General features: G+C 35.5%; 1 protein-coding gene across 3 annotated transcripts in view; it reads right to left on the bottom strand.

Moving 5' to 3' along the window:
• Nucleotides 1–26,530, bottom strand: part of SLC49A4 (solute carrier family 49 member 4) — a 130,074-nt gene that overhangs the window by 67,808 nt on the left and 35,736 nt on the right. For all 3 annotated transcript variants that reach the window (XM_081302822.1, XM_081302821.1, XM_081302823.1), the window contains exons 3-4: nt 14,241–14,506; nt 8,390–8,519 (exon numbers count right to left, since the gene is read on the bottom strand). In XM_081302822.1, the coding sequence (XP_081158948.1) occupies nt 8,390–8,519; nt 14,241–14,506 (396 nt within the window). The remainder of the gene's footprint in view (nt 1–8,389; nt 8,520–14,240; nt 14,507–26,530) is intronic.

Here is a 26,530-nt window from a genome sequence, read left to right as displayed (position 1 = left end):
AGAGAAACGCAAATCAAAACTACTCTAAGATATTATCTCATTCCAGTCAGAATGACAGCTATTATTAAGACAAACAACAATAAATGTTGGTGAGGATGTGGGGAAAAAGGTACACTCATACATTGCTGGTGGGACTGCAAATTGGTACAGCCAATATGGAAAGCAGTATGGAGATTCCTTGGAAATCTGGGAATGGAACCACCATTTGACCCAGCTATCCTCTCCTCAGACTATACCCAATGGACTTAAAAACAGCATACTACAGGAACACAGCCACATCAATGTTTAGAGTAGCACAATTCACAATAGCTAAGCTGTGGGGCCAACCTAGATGCACTTCAGTGGATGAATGGATAAAAAAAATGTGGCATATATACACAACAGAATTTTTCTCAGCATTAAAAGAGAATAAAATCATGGCTTTTGCAGGTAAATGGAGACGTTGGAGAAGATAATACTAAGCGTAGTTAGCCAATCCCCAAAAGACAAATGCCGAATGTTTTCTCTGACATAAGGAGACTGACTCATAGTGGAGTAGGGAGTGGGGAGCATGGGGGGATTAGATGAATTCTAGATAGGGAAGAGGGGTGGGAGGGAAAGGGAGGGGGTAGGGATTTAACAAGGCCAGTGGAATGTGATTATCCAAAGTACATGTATGAAGACTCGAATTGGGTATCAACATACTTTATATATAAACAGATATGAAAAATTGTGGTATATATGTGTAATAAGAATTATAATGTAAAAAAATCAAAGTACATGTATAAAAGCATGAATTGGCATGAATATACGCTATATACAAAGATATCAAAAACTGTACTCTATATGTGTAATAAGAACTGTAATGCATTCCGCTGTCATGTATTTAAAAAAATAAAATCAATAAAACAAAACAACAACAACAAAAAGAATACAGTAACAATAAATATGTTCAGGATGAGGGGAAAAGGGTACACTCAAACATTGCTGGTGGGACTGCAAATTAGTGCAACCGATCTGGAAAAAAGTATAGAAAATCCTTGTAAAACTGGGAATGGATCCACCATTTGACCCAGCAGCTATCCCAATCCTCGGTTTATACCCAAAGGACTTAAAATCAGCATACTACAGTGACACATCCACATCAATATTTATAGCAGCTCAATTCACAATAGCTAAACTATGGAACTAACCTAGATGCCCTTCAACAGATGAATGGATAAAGAAAATGTGGTACATATACACAATGGAATTTTGCTCAGCCTTAAAGAAGAATGAAATTATGGCATTTGCAGGTAAATGGATGGAACTAGAGAATATCATACTAAGTGAAATAAGCCTATCTCCAAAAACCAAAGGCCAAATATTTTCTCTGATAAGCAGATGCTGATCCATAGTGGGGAGGGGTTAGGGAAGAATGAAGGAAGTTTGGAATGTGCAGAAGGGACTGAGGGGAGGGGTGGGGCTGTGGGGATGGGAAGGACAGTAGAACGAGACAGACATTATTATCTTAATCATACATGTATGATTATACTACTGGTGTGACTATACCATGTGCAGCCAGAAGAATGAGAAGTTGTGCTCCATTGGTGTACAATGTGTCAAAAGGCATTCTACTGTCATGTATAACTAATTAGAACAAACTTTTAAAAAATAAAATATTAAAAAATTGATTAAAAAAGAAAACACACTATATATTCACAATGGAATATTACTTAGTCACAAAAAAAGAATGACTTTATGATTTTTGTTGGTTAATGGATGAATCTGGAGACTATCATGCAAAAGAAAAAAACAGTCCCCCAAAACCAAAGATTGAATGTTCTCTCTGATATATGGATGCTAACACATGACAAGGGGTGCGGAGGGGAAGAATAGAAATCCAGTGGATTAGATAAAGGGAAACGAAGAGAAGGGAAGTGGGATTGGAATAGGAAAGACAGGGAATGAATCTGACACAACTTTTCTGTGAACATATATGAATACACCACAATGAATCTCCATATCATGTATCACCACAGACTAGGATTCTAATTAGAATAAGATATATTTCATGTATAAATATGTCAAAATACACTCTACTGTCATGTGTATCTAAAAAGAACAAATAAAGTTTTAAAAAAATAAAATAAAAAAATAATGAAGGTCACTGAGACAATCTAGATAGATAGAAAGACAGTTCATATTGTCAATTCAATGCAAATTAATCTATGAACTCAATGCAATCACAATTAAAATTCCAGTAGTAGTTTTCCTAGAAAATCAAGAAATTGCTCCAGAATTTACATGCAAGAATAAAGGCTCTTTAAAAAGCTAAGTCATCCATTAAAAAAAAAAAAAAGATGAAAGAGAGATCCCTTCTCCTATCAGATATGACAATAAACTTCAACCAAAGTAATAAAAACAGAGTAGTATTGACTCAATAATAAAAAGAACAATGAAGAACTGAGAGCTAAGACACAGAAATTCGATATATGATAAAGATAGTACTGCAAATCAAAAAGCTAAATATGTTTAGTAAGTGGTGCTAGTTTATTTATGGTTGGGGGGACTCCTACATCATTAGTTAGCATCATATATTAACGTGGATTCTAGATGGATTGAAAGCCTAAATGTGAAAGATAAAACCAAGAAATTAATTAAGGAATCCATGAACAAAATTATCATGCAGATTACAGATTGGGAGTAGATATTGGAAATTTTGAGGAACAACAAGGAATTTATATCTAAAATATGTAAATTATTAAGAAAAAGATAAATTCTGATTAAGAAATGGGCAGAGGCTATGAACAAAAGTTTACAGTAACATGAAACAATCACATACAGAGAGTTTGAAACCTATTAATGGTCACAAAATGCAAATTAAACAAGGGATATATTAGTTTATATCTTAGAATGCTAAAAATTAGAACAATGGATAATGTCAAGTTCAGCAGGCATCTTTGAGACCAATATGGCAATACCAAGAAAATTAAGCTTGGACTATGCTATGACCTTGTAATCCTGTTGCAGGGTCACTTTCCAAGGAAATTCTCAGGTTTTGTGTTTCAAGTATGAGGGTGTCACTGCAGTAAACTGCCCGCAATCTGGGTATACAGTGGGAATAGGGGGATAGACTAACATCACGGAGTACAAAGAACTAGATGCAAATAGAGCAGGGGGGGGGGACCTATTTCAAAATAGAGAGCTCATATCACTATGCAGAACTCATATACCTCCTCATGGAAGAAGGGAGCCTCATCTGCTAACAGTCCACATGAAGATCAAAAACTAAACCGGAATCAGAAGATAGGTCTGGCTAACAATTTACAGGAAACACAAAGGACAGAGGAACATGTTAAACTACACAAGGAGACAAGCAACAAAATCCAGACTGTGGGGGTGAAAAAGCTAGCTCCTCAACAAATAAGTTATAATGAAAAAAGAGAGAGAGAGAAGTGGAAAGGAAATCTTTAGATTTTAAGGCATTTGAACCAAATGCAATATGTGGACCTACTCTGTATCTTGACTCAAACTGTTAACAAAACTTATGAGATAATAGGAAATTTAAATACTGATTTGGTATTAGCCAATTATTATTAAAAAATTTTTAGGGAAGATAATGGCACTATATTTATGCTAAAAGGATCCTTGTATTTTAAAAATATATTGTACATACTGAAATATACCTGGATATTCCAAAGAAGAGGGGAAGAGGGTAGGCAGAGATAGAATAAAATTTGCTGCACAATTTGATAACAGACATTGGCTAATGGGCATATGGGGTTATGCTATTCTACCTTGTATATTATCATACATTTCAAAATAGAAAGTAAAAAAAATCCATATAATGCTTAATGAAAAAATTAAAATGGAATGATATATAAAATATGCCATTATTTAAATAAATTAAACATAGATCCATACTAAACAATACATATATTGCATATAAAAAGACAAAAGAGATGCACATAAAGGCATTTGAGAAGTGGCCTGGTAGAGGGAGTGGGATGGGAGTAGGAGATATAAACAAAAGAGTGAATGAAAAATAAATGAATAAATGTGTTTATGTGCCCTGAAATAAAGAACATGTTCAACTTAATGCTCTTCTCTTAAAGTTTAAAAGGCAAAATGGATAAAAAAAATGTGGCATATATACACAATGGAGTATTATGCAGCACTAAGAAATGACAAAATCATAGAATTTGCAGGGAAATGGATGGCATTAGAACAGATTATGCTAAGTGAAGCTAGCCAAGCCCTAAAAAACAAATGCCAAATGTCTGCTTTGATATAATGAGAACAACTAAGAACAGAACAGGAAGGAAGAGCATGAGGAAAAGACTACAGTAAACAAAGACGAATGGGGGGAGAGAAACGGGGAGAGAAGGGAAAGCACATGGAAATGGTAGGAGACCTTCAATGATACATAAAATTATAAGAGGTTATGAGGGGCAAGGGGGAAGGAAAAAGAGGGAGAGAATTGAACAACAGCAGGGGAGGTAGAGAGGGAAGATGGGAGGGGAGGGGAGGGGAGGGGGGATAGTAGGGGATAGGAAAGGTAGCAGAATACAACAGTCACTAATATGGCATTAGGTAAAAATGTGAATATGTAACAGATGTGATTCTGCAATCTGTATTTGGGGTGAAAATGGGAGTTCAAAACACAATTTGAGTCAAATGTATGAAAGATGATATATCATGAACTATGTAATGCTTTAAATAATCAATAAAAAAAAAAAAAGGCAAAACCCAACTATCATCAAACATGACACCAACATAAAAAGGGAAAGGAATACTTACATTAGGTTATACAGATTAAAAGCATATTAAGAGAAGGGAATCATATGGGCATTAAATAAATAATTGTGGTGAAAAACATGGAGCATACTTGTTGATGGTTTTTCTTTCTTGTCAAAATACTCTACTGTCATGTGTCAAATTTAGAGAGGCAGTTATTTTAATTAATTCAGGAAGTTCTTTGAAAAGTTCAGGGAAAATTAATACTATAGATAAGGGAACTGGGGCAAGGCAGGCCCACAGACCTCCTCTGGAGGATGCAGAGGTAGCAATGGAGAAGTTACAGACCAAATGGGAAGAGAGAAAGGTAGGTCAGGCATTGGTGAAAAAGGTTTTTTATGGAGCAGAAAGATATTATACTTTAGGTTCAAACACAGAATGAGGATCTTGATTCTTGGATAATTAGAAGCCAACACACGTATACTGTGGTCAGAGGGATAATTTATTGTTCCTTCTGTGTCAGAAAAATTTTGTATCTAATTGAGTAAGTTTAAAAGCCTTTATTGACTCCTATTTCCCACAGAATAGTTCAAAATTATTAGTTCGAAGTTACTATTATATGACTACCATCTAACTCTCTAGCTTTATCTACTGTATCAAACTTCTGCTGCTGGCTTTGCATGGAAAAAATTTAGTTAAATAGTGTGTTTTTCTTAATAACCATTTTAAAATCTCATTTTACAAATGTATATTACTGACCATAATTCAACTTAACTAACATTTTTCTTTTGTCTATTATGTTGAAGGCAATGTATCAGGTGGTATAGAGAAATGGTTTTCAAAGCTTCTTAGTGTATGCCAGAATAAGAAATTTATTTTTACTTTGTGACTTACCCATTATATACAGAAACAAAAGTCTCACAAAAAATATTCTTACTACATGTGATACAATATTTTCTATTCTGTGCTGGGTGAGGTAGTGTACACCTGTAATCCCAGCAGCTCAGGAGGCTGAGGCAGGAGGATGGAGAGTTCAAAGCCAGCCTCAGTAAAACAAGGCACTAAGCAGCTCAGTGAGACCCTGTTTAAAAATCAAATACAAAAAAGGGCTGGGGTCATGACTCAGTGGTCAAGTGCCCCTGAGCTTAATCCCTGATACCTCTAAAAAGAAAAAAAATTATTTCTTGTGTTCCACTCCACTTTGTTTTAAAAAAGTAATGGTCAACTCACCAAATCATTTAGCTATGAACCAAAGTTTGAAAAATAATGAAATGTGGCTAGGGTAACTGAGGAGAAATTTTAAAATTTGAGCTCATCTTGCCTAATTTAAGTCTAAGTTTTAAAACAGGGATTAAAAAGTATTTTTCCACTAAAAAATCTTTTTTTTTTAAATTATTTTATTTTTTGTGGTGTTGGCAAAATCAGGGCTTTGTAACACTAGACAAGTGCTCTGCCACTGAGCTACATTACCAGCCCCCCAAACTGCATTTTGTAGTAGAACTATGTTTCACTTTACCAGCTGCAATACATAAGGCAGAGTGAGCACATTGGCACCCGAGTTTTCTAGTGTCATTACACACCACTGATCTCCCTGGTGTCAATGAACTGATTCAGTTCCAATTATTTTTTCATACACACTAATATGACTTTATAATTTGCTCAATTGAATATTTCACGTAGAAAGAAAATATAAGAATAGAATGGAAAAAGCCATGTTGAAATTTCACCATGAATGACAATTGCAATTTGCTGAAGCAGAACAAAATGAAATGTCTGATGTGAGAAAAAATATTTAAGTTACTTAAGTGGACGATATTAAGAGCCATTTTATATGTGTGTGCATGTGTGTATCTATATCTATCTATGTTAGATATAGAACAACCAAATTATGCTATGTGCATGCATGTATGAATATAGCACAATGAACCCTATTTTTATGTATAATTATAATGCATCAATTTAAAAAATAAATGGAAGGTAGACTAGTAGTGTAGAGAAAGAGGGTTGGGGCAGGGAAGAGGGCAGGAAAAGGGATAGGTACGAGGGAAGGATATGGAGCAAATTATGTTACATATTAATATGTCACAATGAGCCCTAGTATTATGTATAATTATAATGCACTAATAAAAACATAAAAAGAGAGACATTCTCAGCAAATGCATAAGAAGTTTCTTTTCAACAGTCAAAAAAGTATTAAGAAAATTAGTTGCTGGAAATCAGAATTAAATGTCCAACAAACATTCTAAAACAAATTTTTAACAGATTTGAGCTTATAATTTTGGTAAGCTATAAAATGGTTTGGATTTTTATACAAAAAGAAAACCATTTCTCAATGGAAAATGTTATTTAAGCTATGGAAATTTTGTTAAAAATTATGAGGAAAAAACTATATCCTACAGAAGTGACAGATCTTCAATTAAGCTCTGAACAACTGTCTATAGAATTTGAGACTATTCTATAATATCAAAGTTGTGTTAATTCAAATTTTAAAATGTAATTACTTATTTTCAATTTAGTGCAAAATGGGAAAATCTGTTCAATGAATACTTTTCAATTGTAAATTTAATGACATCCAAATATATATCAAATACTCCAATAAAAATTTAGTGTCCAAATTGAAATGTGCTGTAAGGGAAAAATACACACTGGATATTAGAGTATTGTGTGAATATGAGAATGTCAAATATCTCAATCATTAATATTGATTACATGTTAAAAAGATGTTTTAGATATAGTGGATTGAGTACAATATGCTACACATTATCTTTATTTGTCTCTATCTTTTTAAAAGGAGACTACTAGAAAAATTAAAGATTATATATGTGATTCAAATTATATTCATATTCTCATTGTGGATCAAATTATATTCCTATATTCCTATATTGGATAGTAGTATTATAGAGGAATTTACCATCTGAGGGGAAAGAAAGAACCAACCAGACAGAGCTGCTGATTTCTGAAAGTAAGTTCAAAAGTGCAACTACAAATCATAATCAATGGTGATGTTCTATGCCTCCCAAGAATCAAATTTAGCTTTTAAGAATCAAATCATTTGAGCTTTCAAGGGTAGAATTTACCTAACTACATTTAAGTTATGCCAATAAAATAAAAAAATACATTAATAAGTTTATTAAAGTGTGATCCTACTGGTGGCACATGAGAAGACTTTAGGTAATACAGGAATAATATTGTTTATTTTATTCATTTTGCATTGACGAATACATAATGAATAAAATAATCTCCATATTAGAAAAACATAATAAATACATAAACCCATACTTTCATGGACACTACTGTATAAAATTCTATTTTTCTTTTTTTTTGGTGGTGCAGGGGATGAACCCAGGGCCTTGCCATGCAAGGCAAGCACTCTACCAAGTGAGCTATATCCCCAGCCCCCAGTATAAGTTTCTTTATAAAAGAAAATTACTTAAAAAAAGATTTGATTTTAAACACAGTAAATAAATAACACTATAGGTAGTATGTAGATAGGCAAAAATTAGAGAGGTTTTGCTTTGGGTGATTTTTCAAGATAGATTTCTCATAGGAAATAAAAATATTTAATGAGTATTTTATTAATTATAAACTGATTAATGGTTGCTGAAAATTACTATCTCAAATTATCTTTTAAAAAAATGGAATTATAGTGAGGTGCCAGTCACTACCACCCAATGACCACAAGTATATTTACCTTAATAGCCTACAAAAGCTGCGTCGATAACTTAGCCTCTGGCTAGCTGCAGCAACACTGGGAGGAAGAGGAGGCCTGGGTGGGAAATAAGCTAGTGTTGCAGAGAATATTAAGCAGACAACTCCAAATTCTGAAAGAAAAAAAATTAGTAAGGTGTTAACCAGTGACACAAAAAGTTGAATACTTCAAGTATTTATTTATTTAATGAATATTTACTGAGCATCAAATAAGTCCTAGATATATAAAGATAGGCAAAATATAGTACCTAGCCAAGATAGCTCAGTCTAGTGGGAAAGACAGATATGTACAAAGTTCAGCAGGTCACAGGTAAGAAGTCAGGCTATAAATAAAGAAGCATGGTAGTCCAACGACACAGCACATAGTCAAAAAGATCAAGGGAATACACAATTGTTACTCTACAGAGAAATCTCATTCAAACCAACAACATCTTACTATAAAAGAGGTCTAACATGGTTGTCTATAAGTATGGTACTCAGAAAGAAAGAATATGAAAGAAATTTGGCAAAAATAGAATAGAACATTTGTTTGATCAAGGATAGGATTTCTGATCCATATGTAGGACAGATCCAATTTATAGACAGTACAGGAAAATTGAACAAGACAAGAAAGCATCCAAAAATAAGAAACCAGGGGCTGGGGTTGTGGCTCAGTGATACAGCGCTTGCTCTATGCATGAGGCACTGGATTCGATCCCCAGCACCACATAAAAAAATTAAATAAACAAAATAAAGGTATGTGTCCATCTATACCTAAAAATATTAAAAGAAAAAAAGAAACCAAGAGGCAGCAAATTAAAGGACAAGCTTAGCTAAATAAAAATATTTAATGAGTATTTTAATAAGTCTAGCTAAATATTAATCAGAAGTAAAATGAACAGTCAAACCATACTAGTTTGGCCTCATTATAAAAGGGAAAGTTCTTAGGACTCTCAATTCTTCCCTCCACAGCACAGATTTTGTTACCTGTGCCCAATTTTAAGTAGAAAAGCACAGCATTAATAAAAATGCTGGAAACTTAGATGACAGACTCATCCGTGCCATTAACTGACTAGCAACACAAGTGAATCCCAGTAAAGGGAGTTGACTTAGTGGTTTCTAGGGGTCTTTTCTGTTGGATAATTCTATTTCTAGGGATATTTTCTTAGGAAAAGGGACAATAATTCTATAAGACACTTAACCATATATCATTTTAGTTAATTCAATTGTAAATTTATAGATTCCTAATTCTGAAAGACAAGATTGTTAAATTTTTTTGGAATTCTCAATCTCTTTATTCTTTGTCAATCTAAAGAGCAACAAAAAGTTAATGAGTTATTTTACCTTACAGTTCTTTCTTTTAATTATTAGTAACACTGAGCATCTTGAATATACTTATTAGTTATTTGTATTTGTTCTTCTGTGATATCCTCATTCATATTCTTTGACCATCTTTCTTTTTTTAAATATGTTTTTAGTTGTATATGGACACAATACCTTCATTTTATTTATTTTTTTAATATGGTGCTGAGGATCGAACCCAGTGCCTCACACATGTAGGCAAGCACTCCACCACTGAGCCACAACCCCAGCCTCATTGACCATCTTTCTATAGACATTTTTGTAAACAATTTCATGGGATATAATTCATATAAAATACGATTCACACATTAAAGTACACAGTCCAATGTTTTTTAGTACATTTATATAACAGTACAACCATTATAATTTTAGAATTTGGGGGAGGGCAGGTATCTGGGATTGAACTCAGGGGCACCTGACCACTGAGTCACATCCCCAGCTCCTAATTTGTATTTTATTTAGAGACAGGGTCTCACTGAGTTGCTTAGCACCTCCCTTTTGCTGAGACTGGCTTTAAACTCAATTCTCCTGCAACAGCCTCCCGAGCCACTGGGATTATAGGCATGTGCCACTATGCCCAGCTCAATTTTAGAATTTTTTGATCATCTCCTAAAGAAACCCTATAACCCATTAATTCCAAATCTCCCAGCTCTAGACAATCACTAACCTATTTTTAGTCTTTACGGACTTGAGTATTAGGATATTTCATTTAAGTAATCATAGAATATCCAGTCTTTTGTGAGTGGCATCTTTCAATCAGCATGTTTTCAAGGGTCATCCATGTTGGAGCATGAATCAGTACTATACTTTTTATAATTGTCAATACCATGCTGTCTTGATTAGTTTTGTACTTGAATTAGGTATTTATTTATTTTTGTACCAGGGATTGAACCCAGGGGCACTTAACCACTTAGCTACATTCCCAGCCCTTTCTTATTTTTAAATGGAAAGATGAGTCATAAGATTTTTATTTTTTTTAATTTTTTAATTTGTTTTAATTAGTTATACATGACAGAATGCATTTATGCACTTTGATTTATCATACATAGATGGGACAAAATTTCTCATTTTTCTGAGTGTACATGTTGCAGAATCATTGGTCATATAGTCACACATGTACATACAGTAATATGTTTGTTTCATTCTACAGTCTTTCCTACCCCCACATCCCCTCCTTAACCCTTCTTATGTGCTCTTACCTAATCTAAGGTAATACTATTCTTCCCCAGTGTCCCCAGACTTTAAAAAAAATTTTTTTTTAGAGACACGGTCTTGTTGAGTTGCTTGGGGGATCATTAAGTTGCTGAGGCTGGCTTTGAATTCTCGATCCTCCTGTCTCAGTTTTAAAATTGAGAAACATGAGTTGTCCAACACCTTTTTCAAGATTGTTTTGGCTATTCCTGGTCCCTTGCATTTCCATCAATTTCTGCAACAAAGGCAGCTGGGATTTTAATAGGGGTGCACCAAGTTTGTAGATAAATTTGAGAATATTTTTTCAGTATTAAGCTTTCCAACCCATGAACATGGGATGACTTTCTATTTTGAAGACCTTTAATTTCTTTCAATGCTGTTTTGTAGTCTTTAGAGTAGGCTATAGATTTGTTAAATTTACTCCTAAATATATTATATTATTGATAGTATTATAAATTATTTTCCTAATTTCATGTTTGGGTTGATCATTGCTAATGTACAATCAATCGATTTTACACATTAATCTTGTAAAATCTTGCTGAACTCATCTTTTAGATCTAACAGTTTGGTAGTGAATTCCAGATAATTTTTCTATATTTAAAATCATGTATTTTTCACAAATTTCCTTTTTTCCCCCTCCTTTCTTTCCAACCTGGTTACATTTAAATTTCTTTTTTCTTGCCCAGTGATATTGGGTAGAACCTCCAACACAATGATAAACAGAGGTGCTAAGAGTGGACATGCTTGTCTTGTTTCTGATCTTAGGGGTCTGCTTTCAGTATCTGATAATTAAATATACTGCATTTGTGTTTTTTGTATATTTTTTATTAGGTTGAGGGAATGTCTGTCTATTCCTAGTTTGTTGATTGTTTTATTTTGAAAGGACACTGGATCTGTAAAAGCTTTTTCTTTATCATTTCATATGAGCACATTTCCCCCTGTATTCTATTGATATGACATATAACATTAATTGGGTTTTGAATGTTAAGTCAATCCTGTATTTCTGGGATGAATCCTACTTGATCATGGTATACCATACTTTTTATAAGCTGATGGATTTGGTTTGCTAGTATTTTGTCTAAGACCTTTGTGTCTATATTCCTAAGAGATCTTGGTCTGTAGCTTAATTTTCTTATGTGCTCTTACCTAGAATAATTTAAGATTCTCTAACTATTTGAGGCAGCAATTCTAGCAAAAGTATTTTTAACATACTGAAGATTCATGGGGCAATATTTCAGAAAGGCAGACTGGGAGACTGAAAAGGTGTGAAAGCACTGAGGAAGTGACTGGAAGCTGTGAGCAAGGGCTTCCTCCTGACTGCATGGGAGCCCTGAACCAGGTAAATGCAGGGCATTAATACACGCCTAATGGTGTCTAAAACTCAGATATTTAAAAGATACAATCATGGCTTAGGTTTTCAATGAAATGAATGATATTACTAACATGAAGTTTTAAAACTTACGTTTTCTGTTTTTAGGTTTCCTTGTGTATGTATGTAGTTTTACATTTTCAGTTTTTTTCTTCAAAAGGAGAGGAGTCTGTAGACAACAAGGGTTAAATACTTTCTATACTGCCACTACCCCTACTTTCAGTTTTATTCTTTAGAAGAAATACCAGATTTTGAAATGTAAATCTGATGTAAACTTCAGAGTGTGGTCTTTGCCTACACCATGGTGAACTTCAAACCTTTTCTTTACCCCTGCTTGAGGTCTCATGTCCTGGCTTCCCTCTCTAGTTTCTCCTATCACTATTCTTACCAGATCTAAGCCATTCTGGGCTTTCAGTAGCTTGAATGTACCAGGTTCTGTCACTTCATTGGGCTTCTTCTTCATGGTTCTATTTTATTCTTCCTTCTGCTCACTCTATTTGGTTAAGTCTCATCCCTTGGAAACCTTGGATGCTGCATCTCTAGGAAATTACTTCACAACCAAAATGTGAGCTAGGCACATCTCCTTCAAGCTGTTAGAGCAACTAATGCCCAGCATTCTGTTCTACAACTATTTATTTGCCTCTCTGTATTCTTCAGGATATCAAAAGGTCTGTTGGACCAGGAACCATATCCACCTCAGTGCCTAGCACAATGACAAATACACAGGAGCTCAAAATGTTTGTTAAATTCATAAGTGCATATACAAGTTAAGACAAAGCTTGGCATAATCTGTTCCCTTGTCTTTCCAGCTTCATTTCCTACCACTTGCTACCAAATACTCAAACACAAATTCACACCACTACAGCTATATTAAATTATATGTAGTGTCCTGGACATGCTGAGCTCTCGCATACCTTCTCTGACTTTGCAGTGCCATTCTCCCTATATAGAATACCCTGGCCTACCTGACTAGTCAGTGAACTCCTATAAAATTCCTAATTTTTCTGAATTATTACATCTTGGTGAAGCCTTCTTTGACTCTTCAACTTCTCTCCAAACCCAGGTAAATTAGTCTTCCTATCTCTGTATAGCTTTATTTGTATTATAATTGTCTCCTCATTGATCTCAACAATTCCTACTGCTTAGCACAGTGATTGTTATATAGCAAACTCTTATAAGAAGTATTCTTTATGCAAAAAAAAAACCAATAAACAGCTAGAAAATAGAACAGATTTAAGAAGATCTATAGGGTACTGTAATAGGGTGGCCTGGGACTCAACTTCAGAAACAAAAAGGTCCAAAGAGAATGTTTTGGAAAAGTCTATATCCCTAATTAATAGAGAGAGAGAGAGAGAGAGAGAGAGAGAGAGAGAGAGAGAGAGAAGAATAATCTAGGTCATGGCAATGCATGCCTAGGTTCTAGATCTTAGCAAGGTGAGGTGGGAAGATGGCTTAAGTCCAGCCTGGGTAACACAGTGACATCTGTTTGAAAAGAAACAAGCAAACAAACTACAGGCAATCAAGGTTAATATGATTGAGAACAGGACAAATAATGGGAAAATTGCAAGGGAGAAAATGGGTTTAAAAGCTACCAATTATGCTTGACAAATGTTTGTAGTCAACCATGATGTGTAGTTTTACAAACTGGGTATGATATTTAGAAAAGACATTAGAATATGTGTTATGTAATACTTCACTGTAAACAAATGTAAAGAGTAAAATTAAGAAAGATCTACTGTGTATCAAGAATATATGTTAAATTTAGTAACTTCCCAGGAAGGCTGTAGGTTTTAAATAGGCATCTCCATATTATAAAACAATGAAAGCACATTATGTGCATTAGCATATGTCAGTCCTTCTAACTATTTCATTTGAGGTGATCTGGTATACAAAGAGTAGACTAAAGTATAAACAGGAAAAGACTTCAAATTACCTGCATACAACACAGTCTCAATGCTGTCTTTAATATGAGCCCTGCTGCTCTCTGCAGTAAGAAGAGGTGAAGTCCCATTGGGAGCTGGAACAACAAGAGGTCCAACTAAAAATGCACATGCCCCACCCAGATAACTGAGCATGGAAGCAATCGCTGTGGCAGTGGCCCGTTCATCCGCAGAAAACCAGGTTGTGGAGAGGAATGGTGCAGCATTCATTACAGTTGGACCTGCCAGTCCATTTAACATCTGTCCTCCATGGATTAATCTGGAATTTAAAACAATTAAGATAATGTGAGGTATATGAAGCAGGCATTTACCAAGACAGGAAGAAATTAGCCAAATAGCAATTTCACTATGGCAATAAAAACAGATCTCTGTAAAGCATAAAACGCTCTAAAAGGTAAGCTGACATTACTTAAAAGTTTTGTTAATCCTCCACGAGAGAGATCAAATACAGTAATAGTTGCCATTTATTTATTTCACAAATATTTACTGAATCCCCTGATTTATGCCTCATACAAAACTAAATACTTACTATAGCCTTGGCTCATTTGATTGTCATAACAATAATGTGAAAACAATAATGTCAATTGTTTTCCCCGTTTATTGAAATATAAAAGCTTACGCTTGGAAAGATTAAGAAACTTGCCCAAGTACCAACAGACACAACTAAAATTTAGACCCAGGTCAGACTCCAAAATATGTGCTCTACTACTAGCTTGCCACTTGTTAATAGACATAATAAGTGCCACTGGACACAACTGAGCTCAACACTTGATACCTACCCTTTTCTAGGTACTGGGGGAAAAAGTCAATGTAGTATCTTCTTATAGCAAAGAAATTGGTTGGGGATCAGAGGACCTGGGTTCCAGCTCAGTTCTATAACCAGCTAGTAAATGACCCTAGGAAATATATAACTTTGGTGGAATTCCATGTCTTCTCCCATAAAATCAAGAGATGAATTTAAATTCCACACGTATTTCTTCAGCACCTGGTAAGACAAATCTTTGTGTTGGATTGAACATATACATACATACTTTCAGTCCTAATACTCTGATTCTGATTTTAGTGACGAGTACTTTCTTGTTTTCCTTCCATTTGTTCTTTTGTTCATCTTTTCTCAATAGTCTACTTAACACTCTTATGCCTTGCTGACCAAACCCTTTGCCCCATTGCTCCTGCTACTCGTAACATACACCTTCACATTCAAGAGAAGATTTGAAGGAAAAAAGAAGTCTTAAATTAAAAAAAAAAAAAAGTCTAGACAAGAAATGGAATATGGTCAAACTCTTTTGCCATGGAGTTAGAGGAAAGGGAAGGGACAATATAGCTGACATTTTTATGACACTGAGATTACTGTCACCATGCCCAGCTATTGTTCAGCTTTTTAAGCAGCGTGTGAGTCTCATATATATTTTTTTAATTGGCAGCTTAAGTCACTTAGAAAAAACATTTTATGAATGCAGAAAGAAATCACAAATTTATGGGGAGAGGTAGGGCCCTAATGTAGAAATGAGTGAGAAGTAAAATATATCACTTAGATCTGCCCATATCATCAGACATGTTGGAAAATTATGTGAAAGTAAAATATCTCCAAGTATCATTAATGTTATTAAATTAAGAAAATGGGAGAGATTTTAAAATCTTCTCATGTAAAGAGAACAATTTTCTAGATTATAGAAATGATTTTAAACTGTTTCTGAAATCAAATAGTTCCTCCAAAAGCCAGTGGATCTCATGATACCCCACCACAATTCATCATTTGAAATATTCTTGAAACAAAGTCTTAAGTGGTCCTAGCCATGACTTATGATGGCACGACAATCAGAGCATGATGGCTCATAAAGGCAACTTCTTTTCTATTTAATACTTTTAATAGGGTGTTCTTGAAGGACTCATCTAGAAGAAGGTTAGAATGAGTAAAGTTTATTATGCCTAAAACTGTCAAGGGTAAAGGAGAACATGGAAGAAATAATCTATCAAAAACAACAAACAGGGGCTGAGGTTGTGATTCACTGGTAGAGTGCTCGCCTAGCACATGTGAAGCACTAATAAGTTCAATCCTCACCACCACAAAATAAATAAATAAATAAAAATAAACAAATTAAAGGTATTCATATATAGAGTATAACTTATTAAAAAAATAACAACAAAAAACAAAGATAGTATGAATTATCAGAGTTAAGGTATAAAACTCCAACTACTGTGCAGACTTAACTCTTTGTTACCTCTCAGTACAATCATGAATAGACTAAGCATCAAACACAAGTCATAGAACGTGTGCATGTGAGACAACTTAAGGGCCAAGTAAGACCAGTTTACTTATTCTCAGATCAGAATATCTCACAACATGACATATATGCTAACGTAATGTCCACAGAAGGTAGAGCACTAGTGTCACTGCAGATGGGTTTTAAGTTTAGAGGTCTATGAACTATACAAACTCAGGAAGCTAACCTAGAGCACATGAATTAGCAGAGTAAAGGGTCATCTCAGGAAGTAAAACAAGTTGACTTGGTGTTTAAAAGTTTCTATTATTAAATAATTATATGAATTTTGCATTAAAAGTAATCATATACACATGTACTCTTCATAAATGAGCTCAGTTGAACAGAGATCTATGGGATCTTGGGGTTACCCACTAAATTAATGAAAAACCTGGTAGGTAAATTGAGTTCCATTCTTCCCAGCATCTTGAAGTTTTCCAAAACATAGTCCTATTCCTTAGACCTATACCACAGAGCATCTTAGGACTTGGCACTTACGGATATAACTGACCAAAACACTGTTGTTCTAGTAACTGTAATGGTACATTCATTTGTAATATCAAGATTTGCATATATGTCAGATACTATTTGTTATTCCTTGCCATTAAATTATCCCATTTTATAAAATAAATTTGTAAAAATATATTTAAAATAAAATTGTTTAATATATAAAATCTACATTTTCCATTTAATGGCAATGCAAATTTAGAGATGTTTTTCTAGAAAAATGCTGACCTTAAGGCATAATAAAATAAAGTCATCTAGTTATTAGATATTACTATAAACTTTCTTTTTACAACCCCTGGAACTTGTACATGCTAGGAAAATGCTCTACACCTCTGAGCTACATCCCAGCCCTTTTGTGACAGAGTCTCATGAATTTTCATAGTCTGGCCTGGCTTGATCTGATCCTCCTGCTTTAGCCTCCTGAACAGCTGATATTACAGGTTTGTACTACTGTGCCTGGCTACCAAAAACTCTTTAAAATGACAACAAAGGAAATGAAATAATAAAATGTTTAATATAAACTGCATTTATTACTTACTCTCTCAACAAACATGTATTAAGTATTGTCTTTGTGTTGGGTAGGTACTGTGATAGGTATGTGGATATAGAAAAATTAAAAGCCAAAGTCCTTGCTTTTAAGAATCCCTAAAAGTAGGGGCTGGAATTGTGGCTCAGCAGTAGAGCGCCTAGCACATGCGAGGCCCTGGGTTCGATCCTCAGCACCACTAAAAATAAAGATATTGTGTCCAACTTCAACTAAAAAAAAATAAATATTTTTTAAAAAAATCTCTAAAAATAGGTGAAGAATGACCTATCAGCCTGTATCAGGAACATAAGGAAAAATAAGGCAATAATTAGGCCTGCCCTAATGCTTGTGGGGCCTAGACAAAGAATACAAATGCAGGTCCCTTCATGTCCTTCTCTTCAACCTCTAGCTCTGGTCTATAACATCAAGGGCTTTGCATGTATGTGTATGTAGCTATGGGTCCAGGCTTTACCTAAGCTCCAGCTGTTCCCTTTCAAACATCTGTCCCTTAGCTACCCCTAGGGCCTAGACATACACACTAAGGATTCAGTCTACCCTTGGAAAAATTGGTCTGGGAAAGCAGCCTGATGCAGGAATTTGTGGGGTCTTGTGTAACAGCTAGCACAGACTAGAAGGAGGTGAACAGGGCAGGTGTATCTCCTTGGTCTTATAAACTCCTCACCCCTCAAAGAATGATGAACCTAAAGAAAAGCCACAGTGGGGCACCTGCAGGCATGGAGTCCAAGACAGGGTCTATGGCATAATTTTAAGGTGGTACTAGCAATAACAGTGGGGAGATGAAGGTAGCGGTTGTTTGCCAAACTGTTAAACTGATGTTACATCATTATGGCCATGGAAATGACTAGATATTGGGAAGGGAGGCATCCATAATTCTGTAAACATGTCCAGGAAAGGGCTGGACACAGGCCAGAAGCTAGAAAAGAGGTCTGAGCTGAGACTTACATGTTGAAGTTGGACTGCATCAGGCATAAAGACTGGAGAATGCCAACAAAGTAAAAATAGTCAAAGGAAGAGTCATCTAGAAATACGATTGAGAAGGATCTCTGACAGAGGCAGGAAGGAAATAAAAGACAGGTGCCACAACAAGCAAGGAGAGGGTTTCAGGAAGATAAGAATGAATGGCTGACAGTGTCCAGCCAAATTAAAAAAACCATTTCTGATAACAAATGTAACCACTGGGAAAAAAAATAAAACAAAAATAAAAACAAATGGAACCACTGAAGTTCAGCAAAAAGGAGGTCATTTGTGATCTGAATAGAAGCAGTATCAGCAGAGTGTTGGTTTTAGAGGGCAGATGTGTGAAGAAATGGAAATTCAGATTTAGACTACTCATTCTAAGGGCTGGAAACAGTCAGGAACAAAACATTTCTGAAAGTCAGAAATCTGAAATTCACCAAAGTCTAAAATTTACCCTAGCACCAAAACCAATAACGAAGTCTAAAACTTTGGGAGCTGACATGACACCATCAGTGGAAAATCCACACTTGACCTCATGTGACAGATCATGGGCAAAATGCAGGCATACTGAAAGTAATTTATAAAATTATTTTCAGGCTATGGATACAAAATGTGTGTGTGTGTGTGTATATCTATCTATCTATCTATCTATCTATCTATATATATATATATATATATCTCACATTTGGGCCCCATCTCTAAGATACCTTATTATGTATATACAACTATTAAAAAATCTGAAAACACCCAACTCTAAAAAAAAACTGTGGTTCTAAGCATTTTACATAATGATTACTCAACTTGTACAAGCTTAGCAAAGTGATAAACCCCCTGCTAAACAGACAATTTGAACTGAACAGTTTCTCTATCTCATATATTAAAAGATAAAATGAGCCAGGGCATACAACTGTAGTCCCAGTGACTCAGGGGCTTGAGGCATAAAGATCAGAAGTTTGAGGCCAGTCTCAGCAACTTAGAAAGACTCTTTAGCAATTTAGCCAGATGCCATTAAAAAAAAAAAAAAAAAAAAAGTTAAAGGACTGGGCATGCAGCTCAGTAGAGGGGCTCTGGATTCAATTCCTGTATAAAAATAAATAAATAAATAATATAAAATGTAATTTGTGATTGGCTCAATATACTTGTCTAGAAGCTGGTTTTCAGAAACTACCCTCTACCTATGCATCTGTCTGTTAACAAAGACATAGAAAAACAGAGAGGCAACTCACAATCTTTGGTAAAGTGAAGTCCATCACATAATTCAACATTAAATTTTCTGTGTCGTCATTACAAACCTTAGGTTTATTTTGCCAAATAAAAGTTTAAGTTGTAGGTCAGAACCGTGGCTTCTAAAGTCTGCATAGTGCCTCCACAAAGGCAGTGTGGATGCTCTTAGGAATGCATGGACTGATCCAAGTGAAGGGTCAGGTAGTCACTAAATTACCCAACTAAACTGCATTTAAAAAATCTTTGGGGGATATAACTCAGTTGGTAGAGTGTTTGCCTTGCATGCCCAAGGCCCTGGTTCAATCCCCAACACCACACACACACACACAATCTTTGCCAAGTTGTCAAGTAATGCATATATTATGAAAATGAATATGAAAAAATGGTGGCTAAAAATATTCTGGAAAAAATATTTTTTAAAAAGATGTTGAAAAAACATCTTTTTTGAAAAAAGAGATGAAAAATTGTAGCTCTATATATGTAATAAGAATTATAATGCATTCTGCTGTCATTTATTTTTTTTAAATCAATTAAAAATTTAAAAAGTAAAAATAAATTAAAAAGATGTTGAGGGTAGTAAAAGCAAGGCCAGTGTGCCATTACTGTTTCAAGCACAATGGGCTTGGGGTGGGTGGCCATGTCAGGGGTATGCAGTGGCAGTTTTTTATCCTGGGCATGAAGCTCTGCAGCAGAAAGGGAGCTAGCTGCCTGGAAGCTGACTAGGTGATTCAAGGGCCAACTGCTGGTGTCCTTACTGAATCATGAGCCTGATAAATGTCAGTACACATTCACAGCAAAGGGACTGCCTGCCTCTTGCACCACTGCGTATCTGTCCAACTGCAAGCCTATTCTCTGCTGCTCATGTCCCAGCTTTCTCATATTGACTCCTTAACTCCCTCTGTTTGCCCTCCACCCAACTCCCTTTTCTTCCTTTACCTCAAGTCTTTTTTCTTTTCTTTTTTCTCTTCTTACCTAGCTGTTGCCTACCTCTGAAATCTAGTTCATCCCATCCCTGCAAGCCAGGTGGAAAGATGGATAAAGTAGTTCCCTAGCAGGCTGAAAGACTAAATCAAAGATACAGAAGTCCCTCTAGCATCAGCAGAGCTGAGATAATAGAGACAAGAGAGCCCAACTGCTGCCCACAAGTGTCAGTACCGCCTAGGCTCGCTAACCTGTGGGAGGCATAGGTGAGGCCAGGACTAGAAACCAAAAATTAGAAATGATCTCATCAGTCCACAAATCTTTTTACTTTCCCACATGGTCTTATCTGAAGGCTCTGTTTATAATAGGAATAGTAAAAAAACCACTGATTGTTAAGATTACTTCAGGTTCACAAATCCAAAGGCAAACAGTACTTGGCATATCTTTAAAGACCTACTTTATAAACCTCTAGCATATCATGACTAGCACTGATAGATGAACATCTGAGTTAGCTTTTTAGAAATTTAACAGTTACTTCCTCAGTGTAAGTTCAATGTTCTTAACTTATATTCTGTTTTTTTTTCTTCTTCTTGTTGTTGTTTTTTGTAAGGGGATTGAACCCAGGGGCACTTAACCACTGAGCCACATTCCCAGCCCTTTTTTGTATTTTATTTAGAGACAGGGTCTCATTGAGTTACTTGGGGCCTTGCTAAGTTGCTGAAGCTGGATTTGAACTCACAATCCTCCTGCCTCAGCCTCTCGAGCCTCTGGGATTATAGGCGTGTGCCACTGTGCCCGGCCTATATATTTTTAATATGAAATGGAATAATTTAAAATTAATAAAATACTTACCTCTAAGACTTAATATACTAACAATTCAGAAACTTTCTCCCAATTCCTAATCATTCTACATCAAAATAAACTCACAGGTTACAGGATTCTTGGATATTGTGAATGGCAAAGGTACTAGAAATAGCTTTCCTTCATTTAGCTCAAGAAAAGAGTGTGTTACAAAAAGGGCCAGAAATGTAATGAGTTAATGAATACTAGATGGGGTGGAGGGATGGGAGGGAAAGGGAAGGGGCAGGGGGTTAGCAAGGATTGTGGAATGTAATAGACATCATTATCCAAAGTACATGTATGAAGACATGAATTGGTATCAACATACTTTATATACAACCAGAGATATGAAAAATTGTGCTGTATATGTGTAATAAGAATTGTAATGCATTCTTGTATCATTTACTTTTTAAAAAATCAACAAAAATTTTTTTAAAAAGGAAGTTAGGAAAGGAGAAATAGAGATAATGATAGAAAAGCCTCACATCTTCTAAATACTTTTTTTGTAACTTCAGTTTTCTTTAATGAAAATTTGTTATACTTTTATTTCCTTTAATGATTTTGGTCAATTATAATTCAATTAAAAATATCTTGAATATCCACTATGGTCAAGGTATATGTAGCTGGACACTGATCAGAATATGAAGATTGGTGTTACAGCCCTGTCCCTGAAACACTTAAAATAATAACTCATCAGATGCCAATATAGAAAGAACATAAAACTAATGAAAAGAATTTGAATTAGATACAAGAAGACTTAGCTTCTAGCTGACTTTATTAATCTTTGGTGACTCATTTATTCTCCTTCTGTTTCAATTTCTCCAATCATATTTATTTCATTGACAATACTCTCTTAGCAAGGTACCTGAGAAAAATAGACTGAGTTTTGGTCTGAGAGAAGTCTAGCTCCCCACATTTTGTCTTATATTTTTATTGTCTCAAAATTTTTATTTTGTCCTCTTAATTTAAAAGTTTATATACTCACAGTAGGAAATTTTAAAAAGAAATGCCTAGAGAAGAGAAAAAAATCATAAATTTAACTAAACCTCAATTCACACAACCATTATTAATATTTTGATTTTCAGTCTTTTTTTTATTTCAGCTTTTCACCCAATGCATCCTCCCTTGAATCATTACTTAAGCACGGGTAATCACAGAAATCATAATGAAGATACAGCTTTATGCACTAGACCATTTTAACATGTAATCTATCAGATCAATAAGGCAAAGTATATGAACATTTAGCCTTCTAAACATACTACAGAATTGTTCTACAGAAGGATTTATAATAACTTACATTTCCATCAGTAGCGGTCCACAGTACCTGCTTAACCAACATTGAGTACTACTGTTTAATACATACACACAGACACACACACACCTTGGTGTGTTTAGTTTTTTCTTGCTGTTATAACAAATTACCATAAAATAGTGGTTAAATGACATATATTCGTTTTAGGTTCTGTAAATCAGAAGCCCAACATGATTTAAGGTGTTGGGAGAGAACCTATTCCTTTGCCTTGTCTGGCTTCTGGTAGCTACCTGAGGGAAGATATAGAAGAGATTAGGCAATCAGGGCAAGATGGTGAGTAAGGAGGTTGGGGGCAGAGCCAAAAAGAGAATGGAGAGGGTCTTCTGATGAGGTCAACTTCCTACTTGAAGAAAGTGCCTGTGGATACAAGCAGGGGACCCAATCAGACAGATATTTTTATTTATACTTTTGCTCCTAAGTGGGGATCCACAATAGAAAAACTAAACCAGATGCATGGATAGAGGGGGCACCAATCAATAATAGTGAGGAGCACATGGACAGAGGAGGTGATAAGGAAAGGAAGAAATTTCAGAGGCCATATACTCCCCCACTGAATTCCCAGCTCTGGCCCTTCCTGTTCAGAGAAGTCTATTTCTATATCTCTGTTGCTTTTGCAATAAACCTACTTCTTGCTTGCTATCTTTTTTGCTGAGCAGAAACAATTAACCCAGCACCCCTAGACAGTAGCATGCCCATATGCGCACACCCTATCCCATCAGCTCTGGAGGTAGAGGAAGAAGGATTGCAAGTTCAAAGCCAGCCTCAGAAATTTAGTGAGGTGTTAAGCAACTCAATGAGACCCTGTCTCTAAATAAAATACAAAATAGGGCTAGGGATGTGGCTCAGTGGCCGAGTGCCCCAAGTTCAATCCCCAGTACCAAAAATAAAAAATAAAAATAAAAAGCCCGCAACTGTGATTTGAGTCCTTCCCTGATTTCCTCTTGTTTGTTTTAAAGATTTTTGTGATTGCATCAGTCCCCCTTCCCCTTGGACAGCCCAGTACATGCTCCTTATTTTAAGGTCAGTTGATTATGATTAGCGAGCTGTATCAGTCAGATTTTTGTTGCTAAACAAAATATCAGACACAGGTTATTTATGAGGAAAAGAAGTTTTTTGGCCAGCAGTTTTGGAGGCTGAAAGTCCAAATGGCACAGCACCGTGTGGAGAGGGCTGCTTACTTAGTTGTATCATCTGGTGGCACCAACAGCAATGGTGGGAGAACGTGGGAACAGTCAGAAGCATGGAGAGTACAGGTGGCTGGGATAGAAGGGAACAACAGTTTCTTTCATAACAGCTTTCTTGGAGAACTAACCAGAGAGTTCCCTCAAGAAATACTTCATGCCTAGAATGACCTAAAGACAACCCACTATGTCCTACCTCTTAATGATTCCATGACCTCTCAATTCTGCCACCGTGTAGACCAAGCCTTCAATCACAATGGGCCTACTGAAGACATCCAAATCATACCATAAGCTTAATTCCATCTGTAACCATGGTTCTCTCTGCCACATAATGTCACATTTATTGGTTTAGAAAATTAGGACATGGACATGGAGGGGGAGTTATTCTGTTTATTCACATTTGTTAGGCCAAAAGGCATTTCCTTATCTTAACTTGCATTTCTTTTTGCTACTTGTCTTTTTCTCTTGGTATATTACATTTTTTTCTTACTTTAAATGAGTGTTTTATATATTTATCTACATTATTTACCTATCATTGTTCTTATTTTGACAAATACTTTTTCCAGTTAATCTATTTTTTTGAAGCATTTAACAATTTATAAGTAGTCAAATCTATCATTTTTTTCTCTTTGTTTTTCTTTCGTTTGTTTTCATGCTTAGGGAAAAAAATCCCCATCTAGTGATCAGATGGATATTCTAAACTACAGTTTTTCTGCTAAATGTTTAACTGTTAGTTCATCTGAATTTATTTTGATGCAGGTTATGAGGTGAGGATACAAAAAGATATTTTCCTCCCAAATAGGAAGCCAATTTGTTTGTAGTAGAGAAATTAACTATCTCCAGTTTCCATTCTATTTTCTTTTTAGTTACTGAGAGTGACTACAGTTCTTGCTGGATAAGACACTGTCTACGTTTCCAAGCCCACCTTGTGGCTAGCTGGGTCCTTGTAGCTAAGTTTGGGCCAGTGGTATTAGAGTGAGAGGACGTGGAAGACAAAACTGCTCTCCATGGTCTCCCTCTTCCTGTGGATAAAATGTGATGACAACTGTGAACTATACTGATAAGGTCATCTTCCTAGGGGAGCAACAAGACAGAAGGAAGTTTGACTCTGACATGACCTTGCAGAATAGAACTGCCTACCTGCCCTGGCCCATCTGCCCACTCCAGATATTAAATATGAAAAAAAAAATACTATCTTGTTTGAGCCATTATATTTTGGAGTCTCCTCATTATAGGAGCTTTACTTGTTCTCCATTGAGAGCTAGTTTAAGAATTCACAAAGGCACAACACATTGGCACTGACTTAATGGTTAGGATATAGGCTGAAAAAGCAAGCAAACTGTGAACCACAGTAAAATCATTGTTTGTGATAATTTTGAATTGACTGGAAAAAAATCAGAACATTAGTCTATTTTTTGCCCCTTGCTGATTGCTATAATTTGGATCTGGAAGTTTCCCTAAAGGTTCATGTGTTATAGGTCTTTTTACAAGCTTGTGGCACTATTAGGAGTTAATGAAACCTTTGGTAGGTGGGGCTCAGCAAAAGGAAGGTGGGCCACTGTGGGAATGCTCTTGAAGGGGATACTGGAACAGGGGTATCTTCCTCTCTTTGTTTCCCAACTACCTTGAGGTGAACAGGTTTCCTCTGTTGCACACCTCTGCCATGATGTACTGCCACACCACAGGCCTAAGAGCAACAGGGTCCAGGGAGAATGGACTGAAACCTGTGGAACCATGAGCCAAAATAAACCTCCTTTTCAGTTGTCTTAGGTAATTTTTCACAGTAACAGAAAGCTGACTAACAACTGAGTAACACAAAGCTGATTTGAGTATGGCATTATAGGAGTCAGGCAACAGCACTGGTTTGTAAGCATGAATGGATGGGGCAAGAGCTTGCTAAGACAGTTTCTCTCCATCTGGGGCCTGCTATCTATACTTAATGAGAATCTAGGTGCCTGAGTCTGAAGCCTCAGTTTGTTCCTAAGTTGTAAATGGCAGGAAATAAAATGTCCTTCAGAGCCTGCTTGGTAACAGAAATGTTATTTCCAGCCTCTCTTGCTAATAAGTGTGGCCTGGCCATGTGCTAAGTCTATACAAATGAGATATAACTAGAAATTATACATAAAACCTAAACTTGTCTTAGATGTCTTACCTCTCCTTTCTCTAGACTAGTCCAATAGCATGATAATGAGCCTGCTTTGACCAGGTAGATAAAGTGATCACCCTAGGGGTGTGGGAGCAACAACAGAGAAGGCATTTACATCCTTCAAGGACCTTGTGGAACAGAGCTCCCTACCTGCCTTAAATAGCCCACTATCTTAAAGACTGTTTCTTGAGAGAAAAATAAACTTCTATTTTATTGAGGCTTTATATGTTTGGTCTCTTTGTTACACAGCTTAGTCTGTACTTTACATAGACTGCCAATAAATACTGTTGAATTATCAATTTGAATGATGAAATCTGGGAATCAACATTTGTTAAGTATACCTACTCAGCTGTTTTTCCATTTAATTTTAAAAAATGCTAATATACT

The sequence above is a fragment of the Spermophilus citellus genome, assembly GCF_964194105.1.
Source record: "Spermophilus citellus genome assembly, chromosome: 7".
Classification (NCBI taxonomy): Eukaryota; Metazoa; Chordata; class Mammalia; order Rodentia; family Sciuridae; genus Spermophilus; species Spermophilus citellus.
Note: the sequence above shows the minus strand (reverse complement) of the source record. Positions and strands in the feature narration are given on the sequence as shown.